The sequence below is a fragment of the Trachemys scripta genome, chromosome 9 (assembly GCF_013100865.1).
Source record: "Trachemys scripta elegans isolate TJP31775 chromosome 9, CAS_Tse_1.0, whole genome shotgun sequence".
Classification (NCBI taxonomy): domain Eukaryota; kingdom Metazoa; phylum Chordata; order Testudines; family Emydidae; genus Trachemys; species Trachemys scripta.
The window spans coordinates 10985618-11010293 of NC_048306.1; the positions used below are offsets into that span (position 1 = coordinate 10985618).

A 24676-nucleotide genomic window follows, 5' to 3' on the forward strand; every position below is an offset into this window, starting at 1 on the left:
TGCATTCATTCACCTCTACACTAGGGGAGCTTTGCTCCCTTCCTGTAGTGCAAAGTGACCCTAAAGCCACCCGCTGACCAGAGAAGGTTTGCCACAGAATGAGCTATCCTTTGGTGGCACAGAGCTGGCATAGAGGATACTACACCAACCTTACAGCTGGAGTATGGTGTGTCCCATCAATCCCCAATTGCCATAAACAGCCCCCTGGGCTATTGGCAGCTAACACTAGTGCAGGGGTCGGCAACGTTTGGCACGCGGCTTGCCAGGGTAAGCACCCTGGCAGGCCGGGCCAGTTTTATTTACCTGCTGACGCAGCAGGTTCAGCCAATCGCAGCCCCCACTGGCCGCGGTTCGCCGTCCCGGCCCAGTGGGGGCCGCGATCGGCCGAACCTGCCGCGTCAGCAGGTAAATAAAACTGGCCCAGCCCGCCAGGGTGCTTACCCTGGCGAGCCGCGTGCAGAACGTTGCCAACCCCTGCTCTAGTGCACACTCAGCCAAACCAGCAAAACTGGGTTTTTACCAGTATAGTTTGATGCGCTCATGGGTGGTGGAATAAACTATACCAATACAAGCATAGCTTTGACAATATAGCTGCATCCATATTAGGAGCACTTTGCCAGTACAGGATTCCAGTATTCCTATACTGGTAAAGGACTCCTAGTGTAGACACAGCTTAAGACAGAAGCCTGCCTAGAAACCAACAGAGGCGGTTTGTGCAGCATAAACCCACTTTTCTCTACCACCTCTCTCCTGTGTCTCTGTTCTATCTGCTTTAAGACATGAAAAATGCGAAATATTTGCTGCTTGGAAACAACCGATATTCAGTTTACTATATTTTTATGTTTAAAAACAACTAGAACAATGAGGGAGTTAAGTGAATGGCTTGTTTGCTCCAGGGAATAACTTTAGTGATTGACTACATGGCAAATTCTTCTTTTTCTTTTAAGAAAACGTGCTTGTTTCCCACCCAAAGCTTGACTAAAACCATTTCCAATTTTAATGAACAATTTTTTGTAAGCTTCAGGACTTATATGATCTGAACCAAATTTTCTGTTTCAAGGAGATGATGCATTTAGACAGAGTTTATATCCCTCAGTGTCAATTAAACCTCAGAAGTAGAGGATTTAGAATGAAAATGCCACGTGGCTCTTAAATACAGTGATGTGCTCCTCTAATAAATATGGTCTAATGCAAGAGATGACCTCATCAATGCTCTTGGGCAGGCACAGAACACCTGTTTCTTGTGGGTACCCAACCCAGTGCCACTCACAAGGTAGGAGGAGGAGAGAAGCCAGCTTCATATGTCACTTCACTTGGCTTAGGTCACTTGATGTGACAGAACTCTTTGTAAACAGCAGTGATGCAATGGAAGCATCTTAATGCATCAGAGACTGAGAAGGACAGCATTCCCCCTGCCGGCAGGTGGAAAGTTGTACAATAGCCCTGGTACTTAGGAACTTGCAAGAATCCCTGTTGACCACCACCTATGCAAATACTAACTTGGAGTATGTGGAAGGACCAAGGAGTGAATATGGAAGCCCTGACACTGAATGCTATTCACAAGGATATGATCTAGCTTAACCAGAAGGTACGAGCTTGATACAGGAATTACTGGGTGAAATTCTGTGGCCTGTGTTATGCAGGAGATCAGACTGGAGGACCATATTGGTCCTGTATGGCTTTTTTTTTTTTTTTTTTTTTTAAACACACACACAAAAAATCTGTGAATCTATAACAAATTGCAACTGTTAGCAGAGCACCTTTCATGTGATAATCTTAAACTCTAGACAAATGTTACCAACTGGTGCGCCTGCTTTGCCCATCATTGAAAAGCAGCCATCTCTGGTGTGGAAGTTTGTAATATTGTACATGGTGCATAACAATGTCGCACAAATAGTTCAGGACAGAAAGCAAAGAATTATTATTGAGAAATGTAAGGAGGCAGCATGTATCAGTTGGAATATTAATAAATAACAGGGATATGCGAGGATTTCCCATGCTATGCTCTGAAAATAAACCACTGGGGTCTGGTTCTCCACACTCATGCTGGCATGACTCCACTAGATAAAGTGGAGTGGTTCCTGATTCACGCTGATCTGAGAGGAGAATCAGACCCCTTGTGTCTTTGTTTGCACTTATCCAAAATTACCCAGTGCTGTTCAAATAAAACAAAATACCAGTCAAAATGATTTTCTTCTGTATAAACATTCAAATATTTCAGGATTTCTCAGACTCTCTTATGTCTCCAGACTAAAAGTGGGTGACAAATTTCTAAGCAACTTAAATCTGAAAGAACCATTATCTTATTAATGTCAAAAAGACATCTCTGCCCCAGTGTTTCATCTACTCTGAAAACTGCTTCCAATTAAAGTGACTAGATCAGTCACATGAAGAGAGAAGGATCAAAGATTCTCAGCACAATTTTTAAGGTTCCTCATTTTTAGAGGGATGTGGGATTGAAGACCCACCCTGAGGGCTTGTGAGATTGACACAGGTGCTACTAATGCTAATGTGGCACAGGTGGGAAAGACAGAGTCCTCCTATTTTGGGCTCCTTGCTTTTTTTTTTTTATTTTTATTTTTATTAGAGAGAAAACAAATAATTACAATTTGTAACAAACAATTTGCACTTAAAGTACTTTTCAACCATAGCTTTCAAAGCACTTTGCAAAGGTGGGTAATTAACATCATCCCAGTTTTCATAGATCAGAGCAAGAGGTGTAGGGAGGGTAAGCAACTTGCTCAAATCAACTGGAGACACATGAATATGCCCAGCCATGGCCCCTATTCACCAGACCATGCTTCCTCTAGATCATAGAGAATTCTGATGGTCTCATGAGGCCCTGGGTTTTTCTTTTAGGAAACAGTTTGCTGGCTAAAGCAGTGAACTAGGAAACAGGAGTTCTAGGTTTTATTTTGGTTGCTGCCACAAATTGGTGTGTAACCTTCAGACTGTAAACTCAGAGGCAGGGACCTTGTCCTAGTATCTGTTTGGAAAGCACTGTTGGCAACATACAAATAATAGCAGCAGTAATTTACCTATCTTTAAAATGGAGATGGCAATACTTGCACCACAGGGAAGGCCTGGAGCTTAATTCATTAAAGAGACAGTTTGAGATCTCTAGATGGAGAGTGCTAAAAAAGGGCAGAGAGATTTTTACCATGACTCCATTGGCAATACTGAAAATGTGGGCAGTTAAACACGTTGCACACACTGTCCAGGCTTATAAAATGACTTATAATCAGTACAGGGTGTGCAATAAGTAACAACTGTGAATTTCATTATATGATGGGGTGTATCAACCTCACACTGGGCCTGAAGGGGTCAATGAGAGCCTGTGGGTGCAATTAGCCTCGCTCCCCTTACAGCTGCAGTTGGTGTCAAGCCTGGAGGGAGGAGATAAAAGGGCTGACCCTGGCTCAGGCAGGGCTGAGCAGGAAGGAGTGTGGATGGCTAGTTGTCACTCAGTGAGAGACCTGGCTGGAGTCAGGGAGCTGAGTTGCTTGATGGCAGACACAGTATCTCTGATGGAAGGTACATCTACACCTGAGAGCCCAAGGAAGCTAGGAAGGAAAGCAGTGGGAAGTGAGTCCAGCTGGGGTTGTGTGAGCTGGTGGAGGGGCCTGCAGGGAGCAGGAAAATGCCTGCTGAGTCAGGGACTGCCCAGCCTGGGAGTGGAGAAAACTCTTCTGCAGCAGAACCAGCTGGATACCAGAAAGTGCTAACAAGTTCTGCTGTGAGCCAATGGGAGAGGCTTATAGAGAGCAGAGCTGACAGCTGGGAGGTGTGGCAAAGGCCCAAGACAGGGAGAGGTAGGAAGTGGTCTAAGAAGACAGCCAGAGGTTTGTGTAAACTGGCCCTGACCACCTATTCAAGGGTGCCTAGACTGGAACCCAGTGGAGAGGGAAGGCCTGGGTTTCCCTATCAGCTGACAGAGGAATGTGAGGAAATGCCCTCAGCAAGGAGTTAGGACTAGTGAAACCTCCCTGATGCTATAGGCAAGGACTAGTTGGTCCAGACTCTGATTGTGAGTCCACCAGGAAGTTGATGGACTTTTATTTGTTAGACCCACCCCGAAGGGGATGGGATTATAGTGACCCAGGTAGAATGGCAAAAGGCAGACCACAGTAGGGCTGGAAGAGCTGTCAGCAGGGGATGCTACAGGAGGCCTGCAAAGTCTCACCCCACCACCAGGAGGTCTGCATTGTGCTGGCTGGTGACTCACACGCTTACACCCTTCAACTGCAGAGGACCATTTATAAGCCAGATGACAGGTTGTGACACAAATACACTTCTTTCAGCCAGCACAGAACAGCCAAGGACAGAGCCCAAGGTGTTACACAATGCAGGAGAGCTCAGGAGTCTGATGGGGTGTTCACCCCACACTTCCCCAGAGGCTGAGAAAGGGCCAATTAACTGGATGGGTCCCATCTAAGGGGAATTAGATGGGGATAGAGCCCAGCTGAGAAGGAACAGGTGGGGCTAGTATAAAGCCAGGAAGCTGGCAGGAGAATGGGGGCTGCAGTGAGGGAGCCTGTAGCCACTCTCTAGACACTAGAGGAGGAAGAAAGGATGCCTAAATGGAGGTGTAGGAAAAGGCTCAGGGAAATGGCAGCAATGTTTAAGACCTTGGCTGCTGATTAGATGGTCCCCGAGCTGGAACCCAGAGGGCGGGCCTGGTTCCCCTCCCAGCCACTGGGAAAGTGGTACAGTCAGGGCAGTGAGGGAGAAGACTTACATTTTTGGATGGAAATACTTTGATAACCCCTGGAAGGAGAAAATGCACAGTGAGCTGGCTGCAGGGCCAAGCCATAAAGAGAGATCACTCTGAGTCACAGAGAGAGAGAGGTGGCAGGCACATGAACAAGTGACAGAAGGGCGCTTTGGACCCAGGAGGAGCTAATCCCCTGAATAGCCAGGAGGAGGCGCCCTAACGGTAAGTGGACCCTGTGATTAAATGCTTATCACCAGATTCCTAACAAAGAGGTTTTACTCCACAGATAAAGATCAAGAGAAGATACTACAGCTAAAACTAGGCAAATAGGGAATTACACGTGAAAATGCTGGCTCATCATTTGGAATGCAGTGTTCCTATCTTCCTGTTTATCTCAGCTAGGCAATAAGTCAGTATTGAGGCTCAATCCAGTTAAGATTTAAGTAAAGTTGATGGATAGGGAGATCTCAAGAAGAACAGAAGGGGTTATATCTATGTTTAAAGTTTAAGGTATGTTTCTGTGATCTGTCATTCAAGTTTGCTATGCAGGGGTCTGCTGTGATTCCCTGGATGCTGTCCGATGCAGCATCTAGAATGGCTTCTCCCCACCCCCAATCTGTGTCCAGCCAAGAGGTTGTCACTGATTCTCCTGAAGTCACTTTGCTGCCATTGTAGGTGCCCTTATCATTTTGGGAACAGACTAGTGCAATGGAACCTACATGCAGCATCACCATAAAGCCATTTGAAGACTGAAACTAGTGCACAGTGCATCGTCCTACTTGTTGGGCAGACTACCCCATCCTTGTGAGTGCATATCCCTAATGTGCCAGGATCTGCCCTGGGTGCCTGCTGGTTACAAGTGGTGGTAAAGCTGCTGGCTTTGAAATATAAAGCACTAAACACCTAATTGATAGCGCCTCTTTCCCCATGTGATACTGCTGAAGCTGTGGAGGGTGGACTTCATGTTGGATTTCCCCATTTAGAGGGGAAGAGGCTGATGGTAGGGTGTTCTCCGTGAACTTTAGCTTTCTCTCTCCTCATTGCTCTGAAATAGCCCAGATCTACTGGCCTCCAGGGCATGCTGCAAAATTTCTCTATTGGCTGGGACTTAGGGCTGGTATTACTGAGAAGTGGGGCATTTTATCCCCTAACCTCTTTGGTTAATTTTAAACTACGCAGGTGAAATGATACTGCTAAAGTTGCTATTTCTTCTGATTGTGATCTAAAATGATCCATCGATTACTACATCAAACCTTCTTTTCAACTAACAGTGCTGTGGATTGTGAACATGCCGCAAGCAAACTGCAGCGGCTAGATTTTTACCTATTCTTTGTAAATGCTACTCAAGCTGTTCAATTTAATGCCAACACTTTCAAAAAGACCAGAACCATAAAGTTAGTCTTCTAAATCTTGATTTAGGCTCCTGTATAAGTGAGCTGATTTTCACAAGTGCTGGGTACATACCAGCTCCTAGGGAAATCAATGGGAACTGCATAAAGTTTAAGTTACTGTGCAAATGTACCAGGCTGCTGAAATATGAGACCTTGACCGAATCCACATGTGGGCCCTCTCCTTGGATCGTGGATATCTGCTAATTTGGAAGGCTAATCCCTCTGCCAACAGCATGATTCAGGGGGAAATTCCACAGCCTCAAAGCCACTACATGTCCTGCTGACTTTCCTGTTGCAAATTTTGAATAGGAGGACAAGATTTTGCTTTTAAACAACATTTCTCACATTTGGGTCAAATGCTTCTAACAATGTTGTGAGCTACAGTTGTTAACATTTCAGAATCCAAAATTCCTCCAGCTCTTCATAGTTTGAGAGAACACTATTTATCTACCATATGTTCGCTGACTTTCCTATAGTAGTCATCTTTACAAACCTGTTCAGCACAATGTTACTAATTTGTGTTCTTCTGACAGACAATTCCCAATACATAACACACACACACTCTCTCTCTCTCTCTCACACACACACACACACACACACACACACACACACACACACACACACACACACAGAGCGCGCAGGAGTAGAGTGCTGGAACACAGCCCTCTGCCATTTGAATTAAAGGGGAACTCCACTAGTTGCTATTAGTAGTAGGTCCCTTATCCACTTTCCAAGCCAGCCACTAGAGGGCAATAGGCACAAAGCCAACTGCCCTCTACCTTACAAAATCTTTAGATGAAAACCCCAAACAAATAATTTATCATTGCTCTGTGCTTTCCTCTTGTGAAATGATGCAAATTCTCAATTAGCTTCAGATTTACCAAAAAAAGGAGATCTTGTCTCTTTAAATGTGTACAGTTTAAACCAATCTCCAAGTGCATTATTATTCTAAGACCAAATAAATGGTTAAAAGTGCAGGTAGGCTTGACATGAAGTTTTGAACTGTCCTTCCCATGAATTTCAGGGCTGGCTAATACTGGTCAATCTTGTTAAAAATTATCTAAATGATACCACACCTTTTGTCTGCATCTCTTGACAGTGGATGCGATGGAGTGGTCCATAAGTGGGAATGACTGCAGATTGGCTGGAATTTAGTGGGAAGTATAAAGCTGGCCCTAACTTTGAAAGACTTAGTCTGGCCTGGGTGATTCGGTCAGACAGATCTGCTCATGCTTTGGAAGACTGAGTTTAGCCTAGAAGCTTATCACAGGCATACACCAGCCCAGAAAGATTTTTATCTAGCCTAGATAAAGGCTTGTTCTAGAGGGAGGTTTTTACTTCAGCCAGGAGTTAGATTGTCATCAAGGGGTGTGTGTGGGGAGGGAGGGAAAAAAAAATCTTTCTAACCTAAATCATTTCAGTTCCTATGGGATTTAACATTCCAACATTGTATGTTTTTTTTTTTTTCTATATTCTTACTGCTCCAGAGTGTGTGTGTCTCTCTCTCTCCCCCCCTTCATGCTACCTGAGTCTACATCCCACAGTTCTCTCACACTTAGCGGCTTTGTATGTGCTGATGCCATACAATAGTTCAGAGGCACTGTGCTCATTCAGGCCTTAAACTCGTGTATGGAATTTATTTATGGCAGGAATAATATAAGACAGATGGTGCAGGGGACTAGAGCCAGTCAAAAGGTTTTTGTTTTGACAAAAGAATGCCCTTTTCACAAAACCAAAACTTTTTACAAGAAAACTTCAGTTTTGCTGAAAAATGTCCATGTTCTGGTGGGGAAAATCACAGTGATGGCGTCTCGGCTGCCTGCCATCCTGGAAAGCTCTTGTGAATTTCAATTTCTGCTCTCTGCCCCTATTTTCCCCAACTCCAGGAATGGAGAGGCAAAGAGCCTCATGAAGCCAAAAAAATTCCATTTTGGAATCTGGGATGAAAATTTTTCCCAAAATACAAAATTTTTCTGGGAGATTTCCATCTTTTGGGGGTCCGCTTTACAGTGGACAGAAACACATTCTTGCCTATATGTCATCAGCATTTATACATCCTGCTTGGTTTTCCAGCTCAGACCACAGTATAACTCTACTGTATGTGAAGTTACACAGAGATTGCTTTTTCAAAGTATTATGCATGCCACATACCATCCTGAAGATTTTGGCTGTCAGGGCTGAAAAGGGAAAAAACCCACCTTGTCACTTGAAATAAGGGATCATCCTGCAAAGTTGTACAAGCTACGAATCCTAGAAATGTAGGGCTAGGAGGGACCCCCATGAAATCATAAAGTCCAGCCCCCTGTGCTGTGGCAGGACCAAGTAAACCTAGACCAGGGGTCGGCAACCTTTCAGAGGTGGTGTGCTGAGTCTTCATTTATTCACTCTGATTTAAGGGTTTGCGTCATACATTTTAATGTTTTTAGAAGGTCTTTCTATAAGTCTATAATATATAACTAAACTATTGTCGTAGTAAAGTAAATAAGGTTTTTAAAATGTTTAAGAAGCTTCATTTAAAATTAAATTAAAATGCAGAGCCCCTGGACCGGTGGCCAGGACCAGGGCAGTGTGTGCCACTGAAAATCAGCTCGCGTGCTGCCTTCGGCACGCATGCTATAGGTTGCCTACCCCTGACCTAGACCATCCCTGACAGGTGTTTGTCTAACCTGTTTTTAAAAAATCCAATGGTGGTCACTGCACAATGGTGATTTGTTTCCAATAATGGCTGTTTCAATGAATGATCTACCTGCAGGAAGAGGCATCACCTTGCATCCTTTATTTTTCCTCCTCCCCCAAACCCTTTTGGGAGAATACCTGTAAATGTCTCCAATTAGCCAGATACAACCCTTTTGGTCCATTTGTCACCTGCCTTGCATAATGCACGTTCCACGCAAGTCTGCCAGGTCACCAAGCTGCATGCACCGCATTTTGTGAAGGACCAAGTGCCATTTTCACAAACTGCCCAACAGTTGTGTAATGCGCCTCAGCAGTGTAAATTATACAAAACTCTGTGATAAACAGTGTGTAACTGATGGAAGAATGGGACCCTAAAAGGGTTTTCTATTCCAAACGAGAGAGTGGGTCAGACAGTTCCCCTCACAACAGCTTGCATTCTCTGAATAGGAGACGTAAATTCAGAGCTATCTGGGATGCCTAAACAGAGAAGGTGGCTGGTCATTCAGGAAACCAACACTTAACCAAAGCACTCAGAAGCAGCTTGAGTTGAGATTTCTACTGGAAATGACTTCCTTGCAAACATGCGGGACTAGGGAGGTGTGAAAGCCCTGCTCCTGCAAAAGGGTCGGACCTGCTTTACTTGGGAGTTGCTTCTGACGGGCAGAAGCTCTATGGTGTTGATTATGATTTCTATCCTAGTAGCCCCATTCTGCTAGATGGTGTACTATGTACCAAAGCAGTACGTGCTCCGAAGAGTCAACTGTTAAGACAAGTTACAACTGGTGGGGTTGAGGAATAGATGGAAGTACAGGGGAGGGGGGATAGAGGTCAGGGTATCTTTGCAACAGTAAAAGGAGCATGTTTTGCATGTTATCAACAGCAAAATGAATCCTATTACAGTGCAGCACAAGGAATGGGAGAAGCAGTAATGGCTAGAGCAGGGGACTGGGAACCAAGGCTCCTGACTTCTATTCGCCAGCACATAGATCTTAAGGGACCATTACGATCATCTCATCTGACCTTCTGCAGAACAGGGTTACATTCTGGTTCTGTTATTCACTCGCGCTGTGACTTAAGCCAAGTCATTTAACCTTTTCTGTGCCTCAACTGACCCACTGCTACAATGGCTATGGTGATAGTACCAGCCTACTCAATGGGGTATTAATTAAAGTTGGGAAAGCTCTGTGGGTCCTAGGATGAAAAGTTTTTTTTTTTAATAAAAAAAACCTCAATTACTAAAATAAAAAGTATATAGGAGCTGCCATTTTGACAGTTCAAGTTGCACTGTATATTCTTAAACCAATATCTAGTTCATGTGTAGGATGCTCTAAAACTAATCATTGCAGTCCTGCTCACCTAGCCCCCATGACAAAAAGAAATAGGAGTGTCGGGAAGGTGGGGGGGAAGAGAGGCAATTCCAGAATACTAGGACAACACAAAGATGCTGTAAAAGAAAAATGGGGTAAATCAATAAGGTGAAGATCACAAGTACTAAAAAGACAGAGGGGTTTCTTTTGTTTTTGGTTACTGAGAGAAACGGGGATAGTCTGAGTTGCTGAAGATATTACTCACAGGTTTATTGCTGTACGAGTTAGTCTTATTCTGTGCTAAAGGAGCTGAAATCTTCCATGTCTTTAAAATCTCTTCCCTCACCTCTCCAAAGCAACAGAGCCAGAAGATTTTAGTTTTGAAAAAAGTTCATCAAAAATAACTGAAGGGAGGCAGGGGAATCTTTTTGATTAAGAATGTCAAATCAGAGTATTTGTTCAAGCCCTGTTCATTTGGCAACTTGTGGGACAGAAATGCTTAAAAGCTTCCATGATTCATTTTTGAAAAAGCATCATTTTGCCATTCAGCAGGAATTCCCTCAGGGCATGTGGCTCACCTACAAGCACAGAGGGCTGGATGCCTACAAGAAATTGGCCAGCGAATGGACAGTGTGTGGAGCTATCAAGAATAGTTGATGCATGTGTGTATAGAAAACTGCATTCTGACTGCATCCCTTTCCTGCACATTTTGTATGTTGTTTATCTTTGGGGAAGGCGCACAAGGATGCAGATGAAACTAAAAAGACTGGCACCAGCCTGCTCCCTCCCTTTGCTTATCTCTTGTATCCTACTTCCCCTACTTTTTCTGGGTTTGGTGTTTTAGATTGCAAACTCCTTGGGGCAGGAACTCTCTTGCTATGTGCTTGTCCAGCACCCACCATAGCCCTAACCCTGGATGGATATAACTGAAATAAACCATCCTTCTTCTCATGATGCTGTCAATTTTTCCACTATTATCTCTTCCCATTGCCTAAGGTGTTTGAAGATGGCCACCCATAGCTAGAGGCTGCATCAAAACATGGTCCTTGGTCTCTGACTTAGCTTATCAATTCCTAAAATGGAGAGAAATGTATCTACCATGGGTTAGGATTATATTAATACTAGGAAAGCAGTTTTCACATGTTAATATTCACCATTGAGAGGGAGGCCTATTTCCCAGAGTCTGTTTATTTGGACAACTGTCTCCAGCAAAAATTTCCTAAATGTTGGCAACTATGTCCAAACCTCTGTGCAGGAGCCTGGCACTGACTAAACACCCCCTCTCCACAGCACACACTTATATAAAGTGAGTCCGCTAAACCTTCTAATTGCCAATCCAGTGCACGGTGACGTGGTCATGGTGAGTAGACCGGACTCCTGCTCTCCAAATGCTTGGGCCAGATCTGAGAGCTCCCTGGGGTTTCTGATTTATGTTGCTTTGCACAGCTCATGAAGTCTGCCTGGCTTGTGGCGTTCATTAGAGCCACCAACTAAGTCTAGAGTGACTGCAGCTAGGAGCAAGCCTGCCAGCCTGGGTAGACGAACTCACGCTAGCTCAAGCTCACTAGCATACTAAAAAAAGCCATGTGGCTGTTATGGCTCCAGTGCAGACACTGGCTAGTCACCTGAGCTCTGATTGAGGGGTCGGGTGGGCTTGAGAGCCCCAGCTGTCACTGGAGCCACAACATCCACACTGCTACTTGTAATGCACTAGAGTTTGTCCACCCAGATTGGTAGGCTCACTACCAGCTGCAGTCTAGCCGCACCCACAGCTCCCCCTCTCTCTCTCCTGGTCCTGAGAGCTTTGGAATCTGCAAGTTTTCCAGGTCCTCAGCTTTGTCCAGCCTACATTCCCCTATTAGAGCAATAACTAGGCTTGAAAGGATTAGAATTTTATCGGTAAATGTCAGGTCAACCTCTATTTCACTGTACACACAGACACCGACCAAAAAAAAATTCAATTGATGATCATCAAAATTGACAGGCAAAGTAAGAACAATGCTGGTTGAGAACTGAATTGATTTAAGGATATTTACTTTATATTTTGATGTGTGATGTTGACAATTGGTGTTAATGGTTATAAAGCTTTAATAAAGCTACTTTGATACTATCCATTGAATTTTTTTTAATCTAATTCTGCCCAGCCTAATACTAAGGCTTCTGGTATCACTTTGTAAGTATCCTGTTACTCAGCTATAGCTTAGCTTGCTAACCTTTTTTGGCTTTTGTTTTCCCACTTTCCCAGAGTCAGGGCTGCAATTAGCACTGAAAGGTTTATCACTGGGCGTGCATCCTTTTTGAAGCAGTTTTCCAAGAAGATCTCCCAACCTGGACACTTTCATCCAGATTTCTTTGAGCATAAGCAGAAAAGCATTTCAAAGAGCTTGAAAATGCTGAGCAGTATTTCCCCCCCCCCCCCTCCATTCTCTACGTTCATTCTCCATTCCAGCTGCACACTGCACCTTGTGCTGAGGTTTGAGAACAGTGCACCAATTTTCTCCCCTTGTCTGGGTCCTCAGTTTCTTTCAAAAATCTTGCTGATTCCTCTAGAGTTCCCTGTCATCTAAACCTGAGACTCCATGCCATGATCTAGAGACCAAGGACTCCATTCAGAGCAGGGTGAGGGAGGTAGCTGTTGAGTGGTGCAATTCCCTATCTCCCAAAAGAAGACAACTGCACTTACTAAACTACAGTACTTGATCTTGCAGCTCTGGAAATAAAGAAGTGGGATGAGACTCAATGACCTGCATAGCCGCATTTAACCCTGTCTCTAGCCCGGGCAGAGCCTGTCCATTTACAACATGGGTTGGCAACCTTTCAGAAGTGGTGTGCCGAGTCTTCATTTATTCACTCTAATTTAAGGTTTTGCGTGCCAGTAATACATTTTAACATTGTTAGGTCTCTTTCTACAAGTCTGTAATATATAACTAAACTATTGTTGTATGCAAGGAAAAAAGGTTTATTTAAAATTAAAATGCAGAGCCCCCTGGACCAGTGGTCAGGACCCGGGCAGTGTGAGTGCCACTGAAAATCAGCTCGCTTGCCACCTTTGGCACATGTGCCATAGGTTCCCTACTCCTGATTTACAATATGGTCACTTCCCCAGGAGACTTCAGGATGTGCAATGGAAATTCTTGGAAGTAAGAGTGCACTATCACAAGGTTTAACCAATAGGCAGCTGCAGCCTGCACAGTGACAGGAGGTCTGGATCAAATCTGACCTTGGTTTAACTCCCGTGAATTCAATGCAGATACATCAAAGATGAATTTGGCTACCTTTTGGTCAACACACCATTTGCTTCCAAGAGTGGGGCAGACAGGCACTTGGTATACACTCATGTTCTTGCACCCACAACCTAAGTCACTGCTAGTAGATCAAATGTCTGGCTCACCAACTTCGAAATTCTCTTTTGGAGAGAAGTCTTGACATGTTTGCTTTTTAATATGCAACATTCATCTTCTCTAATTTTGTTCTAATCAAGTTCTTTCACTGGCTTGTGAATTACACCAGTCAACAAAATGGATGACAAAAGAAAACCTACAAAGTTATTAGCTAGTTTATCAAACATATTTTGTTATTAAAGTGGCTTCAGAAGCAGTATATAATCAAACCAATTTTTTTCTGGAAAATCATACCTTCGGGATATATTTTCTAAGGAAACTCATTTCTATTTTAAACCTAGCAATGCTAAAACTTTATTCTAGGCAGTGCTGGAGATCAGTGGCTTGTTGTTTGTTTAACATGCTTTAGGGGCAAAATCTGTTGCAACACCCTTAGTACCATTTCTGCCACAAAATCAGTTTCAATGCCATTTCCAAGTGTCAATATTATTAGCTAGAGGAGCAAAAGAAATTACTGTTCAAAATTGTCAATTTCAGTCCTTCCACTTCTATTTTCAGCATTTTGTGATTATTTTGCTGCAGTGCACTAGCTAGTGTGCATTTGGCCACAGATGAGACAGCTGAAAGAGACAGAGAATTTGCTTTTGTTTCTCCCACTCTATCATATAAATTAGACACTGTCAAGGTAAAAAAAAAAATCTAAAAGTAAGATCTCTAATCACTAATGACACTAACCAATTACATGGTTAATTTAATGTTAACATTTATTAAAACTGAAAGACTTTAATCAAATGTTAATTAAACTTCATTGTGAAAATTAATTTACTTGTTGCATGTCACTCAGCTTTGACAATGAAACCAGAATGGATAGTTTTGCTTTCCACTTCTAGTCTATTTCACTTTCTGGTTCTGATGCTGTAGCACAGTGGGTATCAGATTGCACTGAGTACCCATTGGAACAATTTATCCAGGATTGTGGTGGAGTGTCCATCACTGACCATTTTTGAAAGCAAGACTCTGTTTTTCTGTAAGATCTGCTCTAGGAATTATTTTAGGAAAGTTTTATGGCCTGTGTCATACAGGGAGGGTCAGACTAGGTGATCAATGGTCCCTTCTGGTCTTGGAATCTCTGAATCTTGAGGGTAATCTGTGCAGCTCTGGCAGGTCATGTAGTGCTGGCTCCACCCTTGCCTGCAGCTGCTTCTACTTCTGTCCATGGCAGAGGAGAGCCTGGACACCCGTAAAAGCATCTTAAAAACAGGCAGTTCCTCTCTTCATGTGCCTTCCTGAGAAGCCAGTGCTGTATGAGAGCATAAAGAGTTGCTGCCTGGGGTGATGGGAGCCATCTGTGCAACATTTATAACTAGCTAATTACTTTACTTTCCTATGGTAGACATTATAGTAATTGCTACCGGGATATTATGTCCACATTTGGGAAGAGAGGTGGTCCAGGAGACATCACCCAGTAAGGCACAGGCAACTATCACAGGGTGACTGGCACCTTTAAGGGGAGTTTGGACCAGCTTCACCTGTGCCATAATTAATTAGCTGCTTCCCAGCCTGAGGGGATATGACTAAGGATGGTCAGGTGATGGCATCATGGACACTTGGGCATTATAAGTGCTCAGTGGGCACAGTCTGTCAATACAACCACAGTGAGGGAGAAGGTCCTGAGCCAGGAGGCTGGGTATTCCAGATGAAGCAGCCCAGGAGAGGCAAAGAGCTCTATACTGGAGCAGGGAAGGATGTGAGGAAAAACCCAAAACCTAGGCCTGACCTGCTTAACAGGGTTCCTTTAAAAACAAACTTGCAGTTCACTAAGACAAACATATGATTCAGAATTGCTGGGTGTCCACATACCCCCTGATTAACGCACATCAGCCTGTTTATATACATCTATACTGGTGTGGTCAAAGCAGGAGGGACTGTCATGGGTGAAGAATGCCTCACTACCTACGTGAAGGTCGAGAATTCCTTATTATCCAGCAACCCAGGACAAACTTTGTGCTTAGCCCAGGTGAATGAAATATAATTTGCTGCTTTTCAGACACTTGAAAATCATGGGTGTGCTGACTGGCCAATGCAACTGGCCAGAAACTGAATTATATAATGCACAGCCAAGGCTGCAGTTAAAGACTGCAGATGTGTGGGAGTAGAATTAAAATGTGGCTTCCTTGGGATGGAAACTATGGCATGCTGCTTCATTTGTAATCCTGTGGTTTGGAGTTTATATTTTTACAATGTGAGGCAATAGATACCACTGAGCTGATTTTTACAATGCCTGCAGCTTCCTTAAACAAGCTACTGAGGGGTAGAAGAAATGTATGGTTTCCCTGCCTGGCACTTTTCTGGCCTGACACTCTGCCAGTTGTGCCCCATACTGCACTTTGGGAATACTTTGTATTTACATGGCACTCACAGCTTTAAAAAAGCGCCACCTGGCACTCTGTAAACAATTAATTAAGCCTTCCAACAACCCAGCAGAGAAGTATTAACCCAACATTACAGAAGAGGAATCTGAGATGCAGTGGGTTTAAAGGCCAGTTTTGAATGCATGCATGCTGAGCTCTGCATGCTCAGATCTCCATGCATAAGCATCCTCAACTTGGGCATGCCCAAAAGAGACATAGTTATACATGACTAGGCACAGGGAAAGACCATGGCAAAATCAGGAACAGAACCCTGATTTCCCAGATCCCAGCCACCTCATCACAAGAGTATCCTGCCCTGTTGAGTGCTGTTCGGCCTTCTCCCGTGGCAGTACCATGCGTGTTTACTAAGAAATTGGGGAGGAAAGTCTGTCTTTGATTCTCAGCCTCATGTTGATGCCATTTTGGTGAGTCAGCTTACCCAGCCTTTTGGAGTGCAGAGCAGATGAGAAGAGTCTTCTTGCATGAAGGGACTTAAGTCAAATTTGTGCTCTACAACAAACTAAACTTCATTTTTAGATACTATATATTGATACACCTCTACCACAAAATAACACGACCCGATATGACACTAATTCAGATATAATGTGGTAAAGCAGTGCTCTGTGGGGGTGGGGCTGCGCACTCCCGCAGATCAAAGCCAGTTCGATATAACGCGATTTCACCTATAACACGGTAAGATATTTTGGCTCCCAAGGACAGTGTTCTATCGGGGTAGAGGTGTACATTATGGGCTGCCCTTGTCTGAGATCCAGGTTGACCTTGAACAAGTCACCTTAAATCACTTTTGTAGCCTGGGTGGTGGTTCTCTTTTTGGCTTCTGAAAATCAGTGGTGGACTCCCTGGATTGTAAGAGGCTGGCAAGGCCTGGTGTGCACCCAGCTTCAGCGGGTGTTAGATGACTGTGTAAAGCTGTTGCTATTCTGATGACTCACTAAGGCAGGTGCAGGAGATAGGATGGAGGAGCTCTAGTGAGCAGGGCCTGGGCTGGAGAGAGATCCTGGAGAGAGATCCTAGGGACAGCTAAATTCAGGGAGGCAGCTTAGAATGAGGTTTATGTGACATTGCTCCAAGTTACCAAAAGGCCAAACCTCAGGAAGGGAGTTAGTTTGGACACTAGTTCAGGGTCTGTGTGGTCTGATGAGGACAAGCTGGAACTCGGCTCACTCATAGGGATGGAGTCTTTCACCTCCTGTTCAAATCCAGCAAGTGAGTAGTGACAGAATTAGTCTGACAGCTTTGAAGTGGCCTACGTAAAATAACGTTGAGCTTTCTTCAGTTCCCAGTAACACATGTCTGTATCACATAAGCCATCATCACTGTGATGCCCCTCAAATAGACACATTAATAACGTTTCCCATAGGGACTTAAAATTTCTGGAAAATCAAAACAAAATGGAAAAAGCCACAAGTCTCACTCTGTAGCTGTTGTACATGCAAGTACCCCCACTGGGGCTAAGCAGCTTAGTAAGGTTTGCAGGAGCGTCCTTTGAGTAACACACAGCCAAGGCTGCAATTACAAACTACAGACCTGTAGGAAAGGCACCCAAATCTGTCTCTCTGTGCAGAAACTATGGCTACTGCTTCGTTTGTAAGCCAATGGTTAAGATGTGTATATACTTTTCAGCTGAGTTTATTTTCCTTTTGTTAATTGCAATACACATGGTAGACAGTGTTGCCACTTTAGCTAAAGTCCCAGGATATGTGGTGTCTTGTCTTAAAGCCCCAGCTTCTAAAGTCATGTGAGTGTGAGACTCTCCACATTCATTTTTTAAGGAAAAAGTGTCTCATCCTCATGGTTGCAGAGAAGCTTGAAAATGTGACTTCAGAAGGGAAATAATAAAAAAAACTTTTTTTTAAATCATAATTAAATCAATGACGGGGGGGACTCACATGATTTTGGAATACTTGGGGTTGCCAATACTGGGATCCGTGAGCTACAACAAATGACTGTGGACCCAATCCTAAGGTGCTTAGTGCCGTCAGTTGCTATCATCCACGGCCGCTGCAGCTGCTGCATAACTCCTGAGCATGGGCCCTGTATGATAAAACTATATATTTTTGTCATTATTCATCTATTCTCTGTTCCATACAGACCTCATTCTTCCAGAAACTACTACTTTTTTAACAAAAAGTGGTCAATGATTTTTTGGGTGCCCACCTTGAGACTCGTGGACCTGACTTTTTTTTCCATGGTGCTGTGGACTCAAAGGGAAGCTTGAGGTGTTGTATTTATAGAGTGTATATCATTGTTATATCCTAGGAGATGGGCCAAAATGTTCAATGTGCTAGGATGCTACAATAAATGCCCTATCAACACAACAGACAAACATCCCAATGGCAAGTGTGTATCAGACCTAAGAGAACTACAGCATTTCTCCATGAAGTGCCTACTCTCACTGTTTTGAATTGTGGCTTTAGTTTTATTTTCTTCATTTAGTACATTAACAATTTGTGTTCCTGCCCCCACACAAACCTGAACTGTGCACATGGCCAAAGAGAAGTGGAACAGTTTCTCTTGCTGTTATTTTTAAGAATGGATTCTAATGCTGGATTTAGAAGTTTTATAAGGACACTGTCAAAGCAAGGTCTAACAGCAATAGCATTGTAGGGCTGATGCTGCAGAAGCCTGGAGGAGAGACCAGAGAGGACAAACCAAGGGAAAGTGAGAAGGTGTGGGAAGGAAAAAAGAAAAATATATGGGAAGAAGGGAAAGTGATAGAGATACATGAGTGAGTGGATGGTGAGAGCAGCAGAGTCCTGTGGCACTTTATAGACTAACAGACATATTGGAGCATGAGCTTTCATGGGTGAATACCTACTTCATCCGAAGAAGTGGGTATTCACCCACGAAAGCTTATGCTCCAATAAGTCTGTTAGTCTATAAGGTGCCACAGGACCCTCCGCTGCTTTTACAGATCCAGACTAACACGGCTACCCCTCTGATACTGGATGGTGAGAGAGAACTATCAGGAAAGACTATCATTTGTTTTAAAAAAATGCTCCACAGATTCCAAGACCAGAATAGTGATCACCTAATCTGACCTCCTGTATAATACCTGACAGATTTTTCCCCCCCCAATACATTCTAGTGTTTATTAAATACAAGTAATGTAAGCATGAGTGGGAGAGAGAAGGGATCTCATCCTGAGTCTGTTGTGGCTTTGGCTGGGGAAGGTATTCTCAATTTCCCACAAAGGCTCTCTCAACACTTGCAAGGTATAGATCAAGATGACGTGCATCTCCTAGAAGGTATTTACCCTTCTTTCTCAAGTGTTAGGAAAGAGATCTCATCTCTAAAAAGACTGTGCTGCACCAGGACTCTCTTTATTGGTGTCAAAAGGTCTTGCCTTTTAAGTGATGCATCAGAAGGAATTTTAAAAAAGATGTGGAGAAATTGGAAAGGGTCCAAAGAAGAGCAACAAGAATGATTAAAGGTCTTGAGAACATGACCTATGAAGGAAGGCTGAAAGAACTGGGTTTGTTTAGTTTGGAAAAGAGAAGACTGAGAGGGGACATGATAGCAGTTTTCAGGTATCTAAAAGGGTGTCATAAGGAGGAGGGAGAGAACTTGTTCACCTTAGCCTCTAAGGATAGAACCAGAAACAATGGGTTTAAGCTGCAGCAAGGGAGGTCTAGGTTGGACATTAGGAAAAAGTTCCTAACTGTCAGGGTGGTTAAACACTGGAACAAATTGCCTAGGGAGGTTGTGGAATCTCCGTCTCTGGAGATATTTAAGAGTAGGTTAGATAAATGTCTATCAGGGATGTTCTAGACAGTATTTGGTCCTGCCATGCGGGCAGGGGACTGGACTCTATGACCTCTCGAGGTCCCTTCCAGTCCTATAATCTATGAATCTGAGACTATATGGGAAAAACTCTGAGCATGACCCTGCAACTAGCTCTGCAGGGGTTAGAAGTCAGTGGGGCTTTGTGTGGAGAAATTTGCAAGGTCAGGGCTTATAATTAGGCTTGGAAGGATCAGATTTTTATTGGTAAATGTTGCTTTCACCATATTTGCACCAACCAAAAATATTTCCACTGATTTGAAATTTACAGATAAGCAAAGTAAGAAATTCTGCTTGAGAACTTAGTTTGATATAAGAATATTTACTTTATAGATTTGACATGGGATGTTGACAATGTGTGTTATAGAGCTTTAATTTTGAGTCAACATCTGCCATTAAATAATTGCTGGCCCCCTTTTTTGTTTTCCCACCCCATAATTTCTCACAACTATGAAAATATAAATTGATATTGATTAGTTAAGCTTTATTATATGCTTAAATTGAAAATAAAATCTGCCAAGCCTACTTATAATTGTACATACTTTTATGTGTTTACTACTGAAAGACAATTCAAGAAGACATTATTGGGTGAATTAGAACCCAAGTTAAATGTTAAAACCACTGTTCCAACACCATTATTTATAAAAATTTCAGTGAAAGGTTTCAATATAAATATTCTCTCGCCACACTTGTAATCCAACTACTGCAGCATTGTGCTAGGGCATGAGAGCCAAGAAATGAAACAGGCTGGTCTAATTTCTCTGTCCATACAGGAAAAAAGCAGAGTGCAAACAAACTACATAAGTAATGGTAAAATAAGTCAAGGAAATCATTAGAGTTCTTCCCCTTTGAATAGTACGAGATGTTTTTAATAGCACAGGTAAGGATACGTAGCTTTTAAAAACTGTTAACCTGTCAGTATCTCTTTAAGAGGGACATTTTGCTTGTAGTGTTTAGGTGGCTAAGGAGGATTGTGAGAGTAAGGTTAGATATTTGAATTATCCATACGCTCAGAGTAAATAAATGCACCACCTTATTCACAGAAAACTATAAGCCTATGGCATTATTTGTGTTCTCCTCAATGACTTTCTGTTGGGTGTGATGGACTCAGGAGGAAGGCTCGAAACCAAAATGGTGCTAGACAACCCCAGAAGAAAGGTAAACAGAATACTGACTAGAACTCCTAGGCACTACAGTAATAAAAAAAATGTGTAATGTACATAGTGTCCCTGCATCATATCCTTGAGGATGCCAAAACGCTCTGACGTACTATCAGAAAATTCTCAAAAGTACATAAGGTCATCAAATTTCCATGAATCTTAGGCTCCTGAATCACTAAGCACTTTTGGAAAAATGTTATCCTTTATGTACAGAGCACCATTGAAAAGCAGCTGCCTCTGTAGCAAAGGGCTGAAGCCAGATGCATGGAAAACTGCACAGCTGTGGAACGAGAGGAAATTTTGCCCAATGACACTGGCCCAACAGGGGAAACCTATTCCATGTAGAGCAGAAAGCAGCTCAGGTTTTAATCTCAGCCCTCCTCAGAAAATAACTGGATGTTGTACAATTTATCTACCTCAGAAAGATCAAGAACCAAATCGGCTGTGCAGGGTTTTGAACCTAAAGTTCCAAGGAACTGAGACCCTTTTAAAGTGGTAGTTACCACTACTAATTTCTCTCTACATTTGCCCAATAGCCTTGATTTTACGTATAGTATGTTAGCTGTCTGCCAAATTAAATTAATACTGTCCAGTTTAAAAGGTGGGGGGGGGGGCGAGTAAAGTAGCAGCAACTTCATACAATATATTTCACTTTTTAAATGATTTGAAGCCAGCTGTAGCAGGCAGCTAGTTAGCTAAGGCAAATGGAGATTAAACCCTAGACTGATGCATGGGAGCATTGTGCTCTATTTAAAAAAAGGCTTTTTAGCTTGGTTTACTGACTTGTGATGTTAAATATTTTATCAGACCTGTCTGTTTGGCAGGTGCATGCTATCCCGTAACAATGGTGGTTTTAACTGATTTTTCCCATGTTCATTTACATGTTTGCTAATTATATTGTCCTATTTTGATTTGACAACAGAAGTTGCAAATGGTGATAAGTTACATTGTGACTTTGATTCCTCTTAAAGAAAAGCTTCCCCGCCCCCCACAGTCCTCATCTACCTCCACCATTGTTCATGGGGGTAGACTCCGAGGTCAGGCAATGGACATGCAGAAACGGCTGAGAATAAAATAGTTTTTTCATTCGTCTCAAGAAATTTGGGTCATGTTTGTAGATGTTCCTAAATCCCCAAGAACACAGTAAGCGAGTGTCTGGACAAAAGTTTGAGGTCATTTTCTTATGGTGCAGATCCTTTGTTCTGGTACATATTTAGGCATTTGCTCCTACCAAGTTTAATACATTTAGCATCACATTTCTGTTTACAACAACCTCCCATGGAGAACATTTTTATTAAGATTTAAACCATGGATTTGTTTTTTACAATCCTCCTTTTCAAATATGAATACCTCTGAAGTGTATAAAGCCCTGTTCATTACTGTATCGTTGCATTAAGCTGGTACTTCAGTACCTGCCCAGAAGCTGTTCCAATCCAATTTTCATCTCTAGCTGTTGAATAAAACTATCTGTTAAAAGGTTGTAAAGCAGCCGTATTGTTTAACCGATGGTAAAAAAAAAAAATACATTAAATGTAGGGCTACTTGCCTCTGAACTTTTTGGTTTAGAACAGAGATTTCTAAACAAAAGAAGAGGAGCTGGGGCAAGGGAAGGGATAAGACACTAGGGCTGATGGTGGTGGTCGGGCTTATTACATTTGTTACCCCTGAGTAACTGCGGGAATGGTATGATTGTATTTTGGAGTTGGGCTATGGTGCCCGCAGCTTTGATAAACAAAAAGGAGACACTAGCCTTAATCTCTCGCTCGGTTAAGAGCCGGTAGAGCTGCAGCCTGGATCGGTGACATCCCGCTGCAGGCTGGTACGGTAGCAGCACAGCGGTGGATTTGTCTCATTTCCCCCCCCACACCCCCCATTCAGTGCTGGGCTGGGGAGAGCGGCTCTGCCCCGTGCCGGGACGCGGCCGAGGAGCGGTGCTGGCTCGGGGCATTGTTGCAGGCTGACGGGGGGGATGCGGACCAGCGAGGGCTCCATTGTGCGAGCCGTAGCCAGCCCCGCCGCCGGGACCCGCCTTGTTCTCGCGGGGCGGCAGCTGCCCGCCTTGGGGGGGGGCGGTTTGGTGTCCCCCCCCCTTGTCATCCCGTCACGAGCTGGGCCCGGCCGGCTTCACCGGCCCCGAGCCCCGCGCGGCCCACCAAGGGGGCTCCGCCGCGGCGCCTCGCGCTTACCTCTCCCGAGCAGGGCGGCGAGGGCGGCGGCCAGGAGCAGGAGCGAGCGGCCGGCCATGGCCAGGCTGGGGCAGGAGGGCGGCGGGACCCCGGTGCGAGAGGGGGCTGCGGCGGCGGGGCTCCTCTCAGCCACCCGGCCAGGCGTCTGCCGTCAAGGCGAGGGGCGGGCGGGGGCGCGAGCGGCAGGGGCGGCGCAGCCTCCGCCGGGGAGGGAGGATTGGGGGAGGGGCCGCATCTGGATTTATAAGGGGGAATCCAGGCTGGGGGGAGGGGCGAGGTGCTGTAGCTGTACGTGTGGGGGGGGGGGTGGGGGTGTTCAGCCCAGGGGATCCCCAAGAGGGCCGGATGGGGGGCGGGGCTGGTCCAGGGGAAGGGGCCCCGTGCAAGGCGCCGGGGCCGCTGCGGATCGCGGATGCGGGGATGCATCCGGAGGGGGCAGCAGAGGCGGTGTCCGCCCGGTGCCCGGGGCTCAGCCCCGCTCCGCCCCGCCCTTTGCTCGCTCGCTCCGGGGGCTGCGTGACTGCCGCGCTCACAGGCGGGACCAGGCGGTCCCATGGGGGAGGACTGGACCCCAGGGTAACAGCGCTGGACTTTAACTCGCTCAGCATGAGCTGCACGATGCTCCCGCTGATGAATCGAGCCAGGCCTCCTTAGCAAGGTCAGAGCAGCGTCTGGCGCTGCCAAGCCCAGAATGACATTTTTCTCTGGGCTGATCCTAGATTGCACTGTACGCCCCTGAAATGTCTAAAAGAGAGCTCGACTTCCTCTATTGCTAATGGTCACAAGATGGAAAAAAATACCGAAGATGCAGGAGGACACAAAGGAAGGCAGCTTTTGTGATCCTGTAGCCTCCTTAGAGCAGATGCATGCATACAAGGTGTACTTTTGCACTTGTCCGTTTGTACCCTAATTAGGTACCCACATCTGACAAGCAGGCTCCTCGTCTCATGTAGTTTTTGGATAGATGGAACCACAAGTGTTCAAGGAAATGAAAGTGGGGAACAAACGCCTGCCCAAAAAATCTGCCCCGCCTCTCCACACACTTTCTCCTGGTACATGCCCAGATTTGGTTTTTGAATCCAAACACAAATAGGACCCAGCTTTGTTTTGTTTCAATGTGTGTAAGGGGGGAGGAGTGGCAGGATGCAGAACATATTGGTCATCAATCCCAAAATATGAACCCAGGGGATGAGGCCCAGGATTTTCAAGGATAGGTCCAAAAGTCACCACTGCCCATCCAATGAAACTTGTTACTGAAAGCTGCTGACCTCATCAAAGCAGATCCATACCATAACCAAGCCAAAGAAAATAAAGAGCCCACTCTCCCTTCACTATTCAGAATAAGAGTAATGGTACAATGGACTGCTGTACTTATATCAGTAGCAATGGTAGAGCAGGAAGTTTGGTCTCGTTCTAATTTTAAAACAAAACAAAAGCCAGCAGTAGGAGTGCGTTGCAAAAATCAGCTATCTGAAATCTTGTCCCTTTGCAACCCTCATAAAGAAACTGTATAGAAGGAAGTACAAGGAGTAGCCTAAAAGTCAGTGTGCATGGTTTGCATGTTAATGCATGTATGCTTTCTGACCCCCTCTGCCTGCTCCATGCAGCCCCTCTACATGACCCATTCCTGGTACTTATCTGGGGTAGAGGATTGGAATGTGGATGCATGTCAATACTTCTCTTGCA

General features: G+C 44.4%; 1 protein-coding gene across 2 annotated transcripts in view; it reads right to left on the bottom strand.

The window, feature by feature from the left end:
- Positions 1-23178, bottom strand: part of CD99L2 (CD99 molecule like 2) — a gene marked incomplete in the record, with an annotated part of 91064 nt that extends 67886 nt beyond the window's left edge. For both annotated transcript variants that reach the window (XM_034781157.1, XM_034781156.1), the window contains 1 exon segment: positions 22991-23178. In XM_034781157.1, coding sequence (XP_034637048.1) covers positions 22991-23048 — 58 coding nt within the window.
- Positions 23179-24676: the final 1498 nt, after the last annotated feature.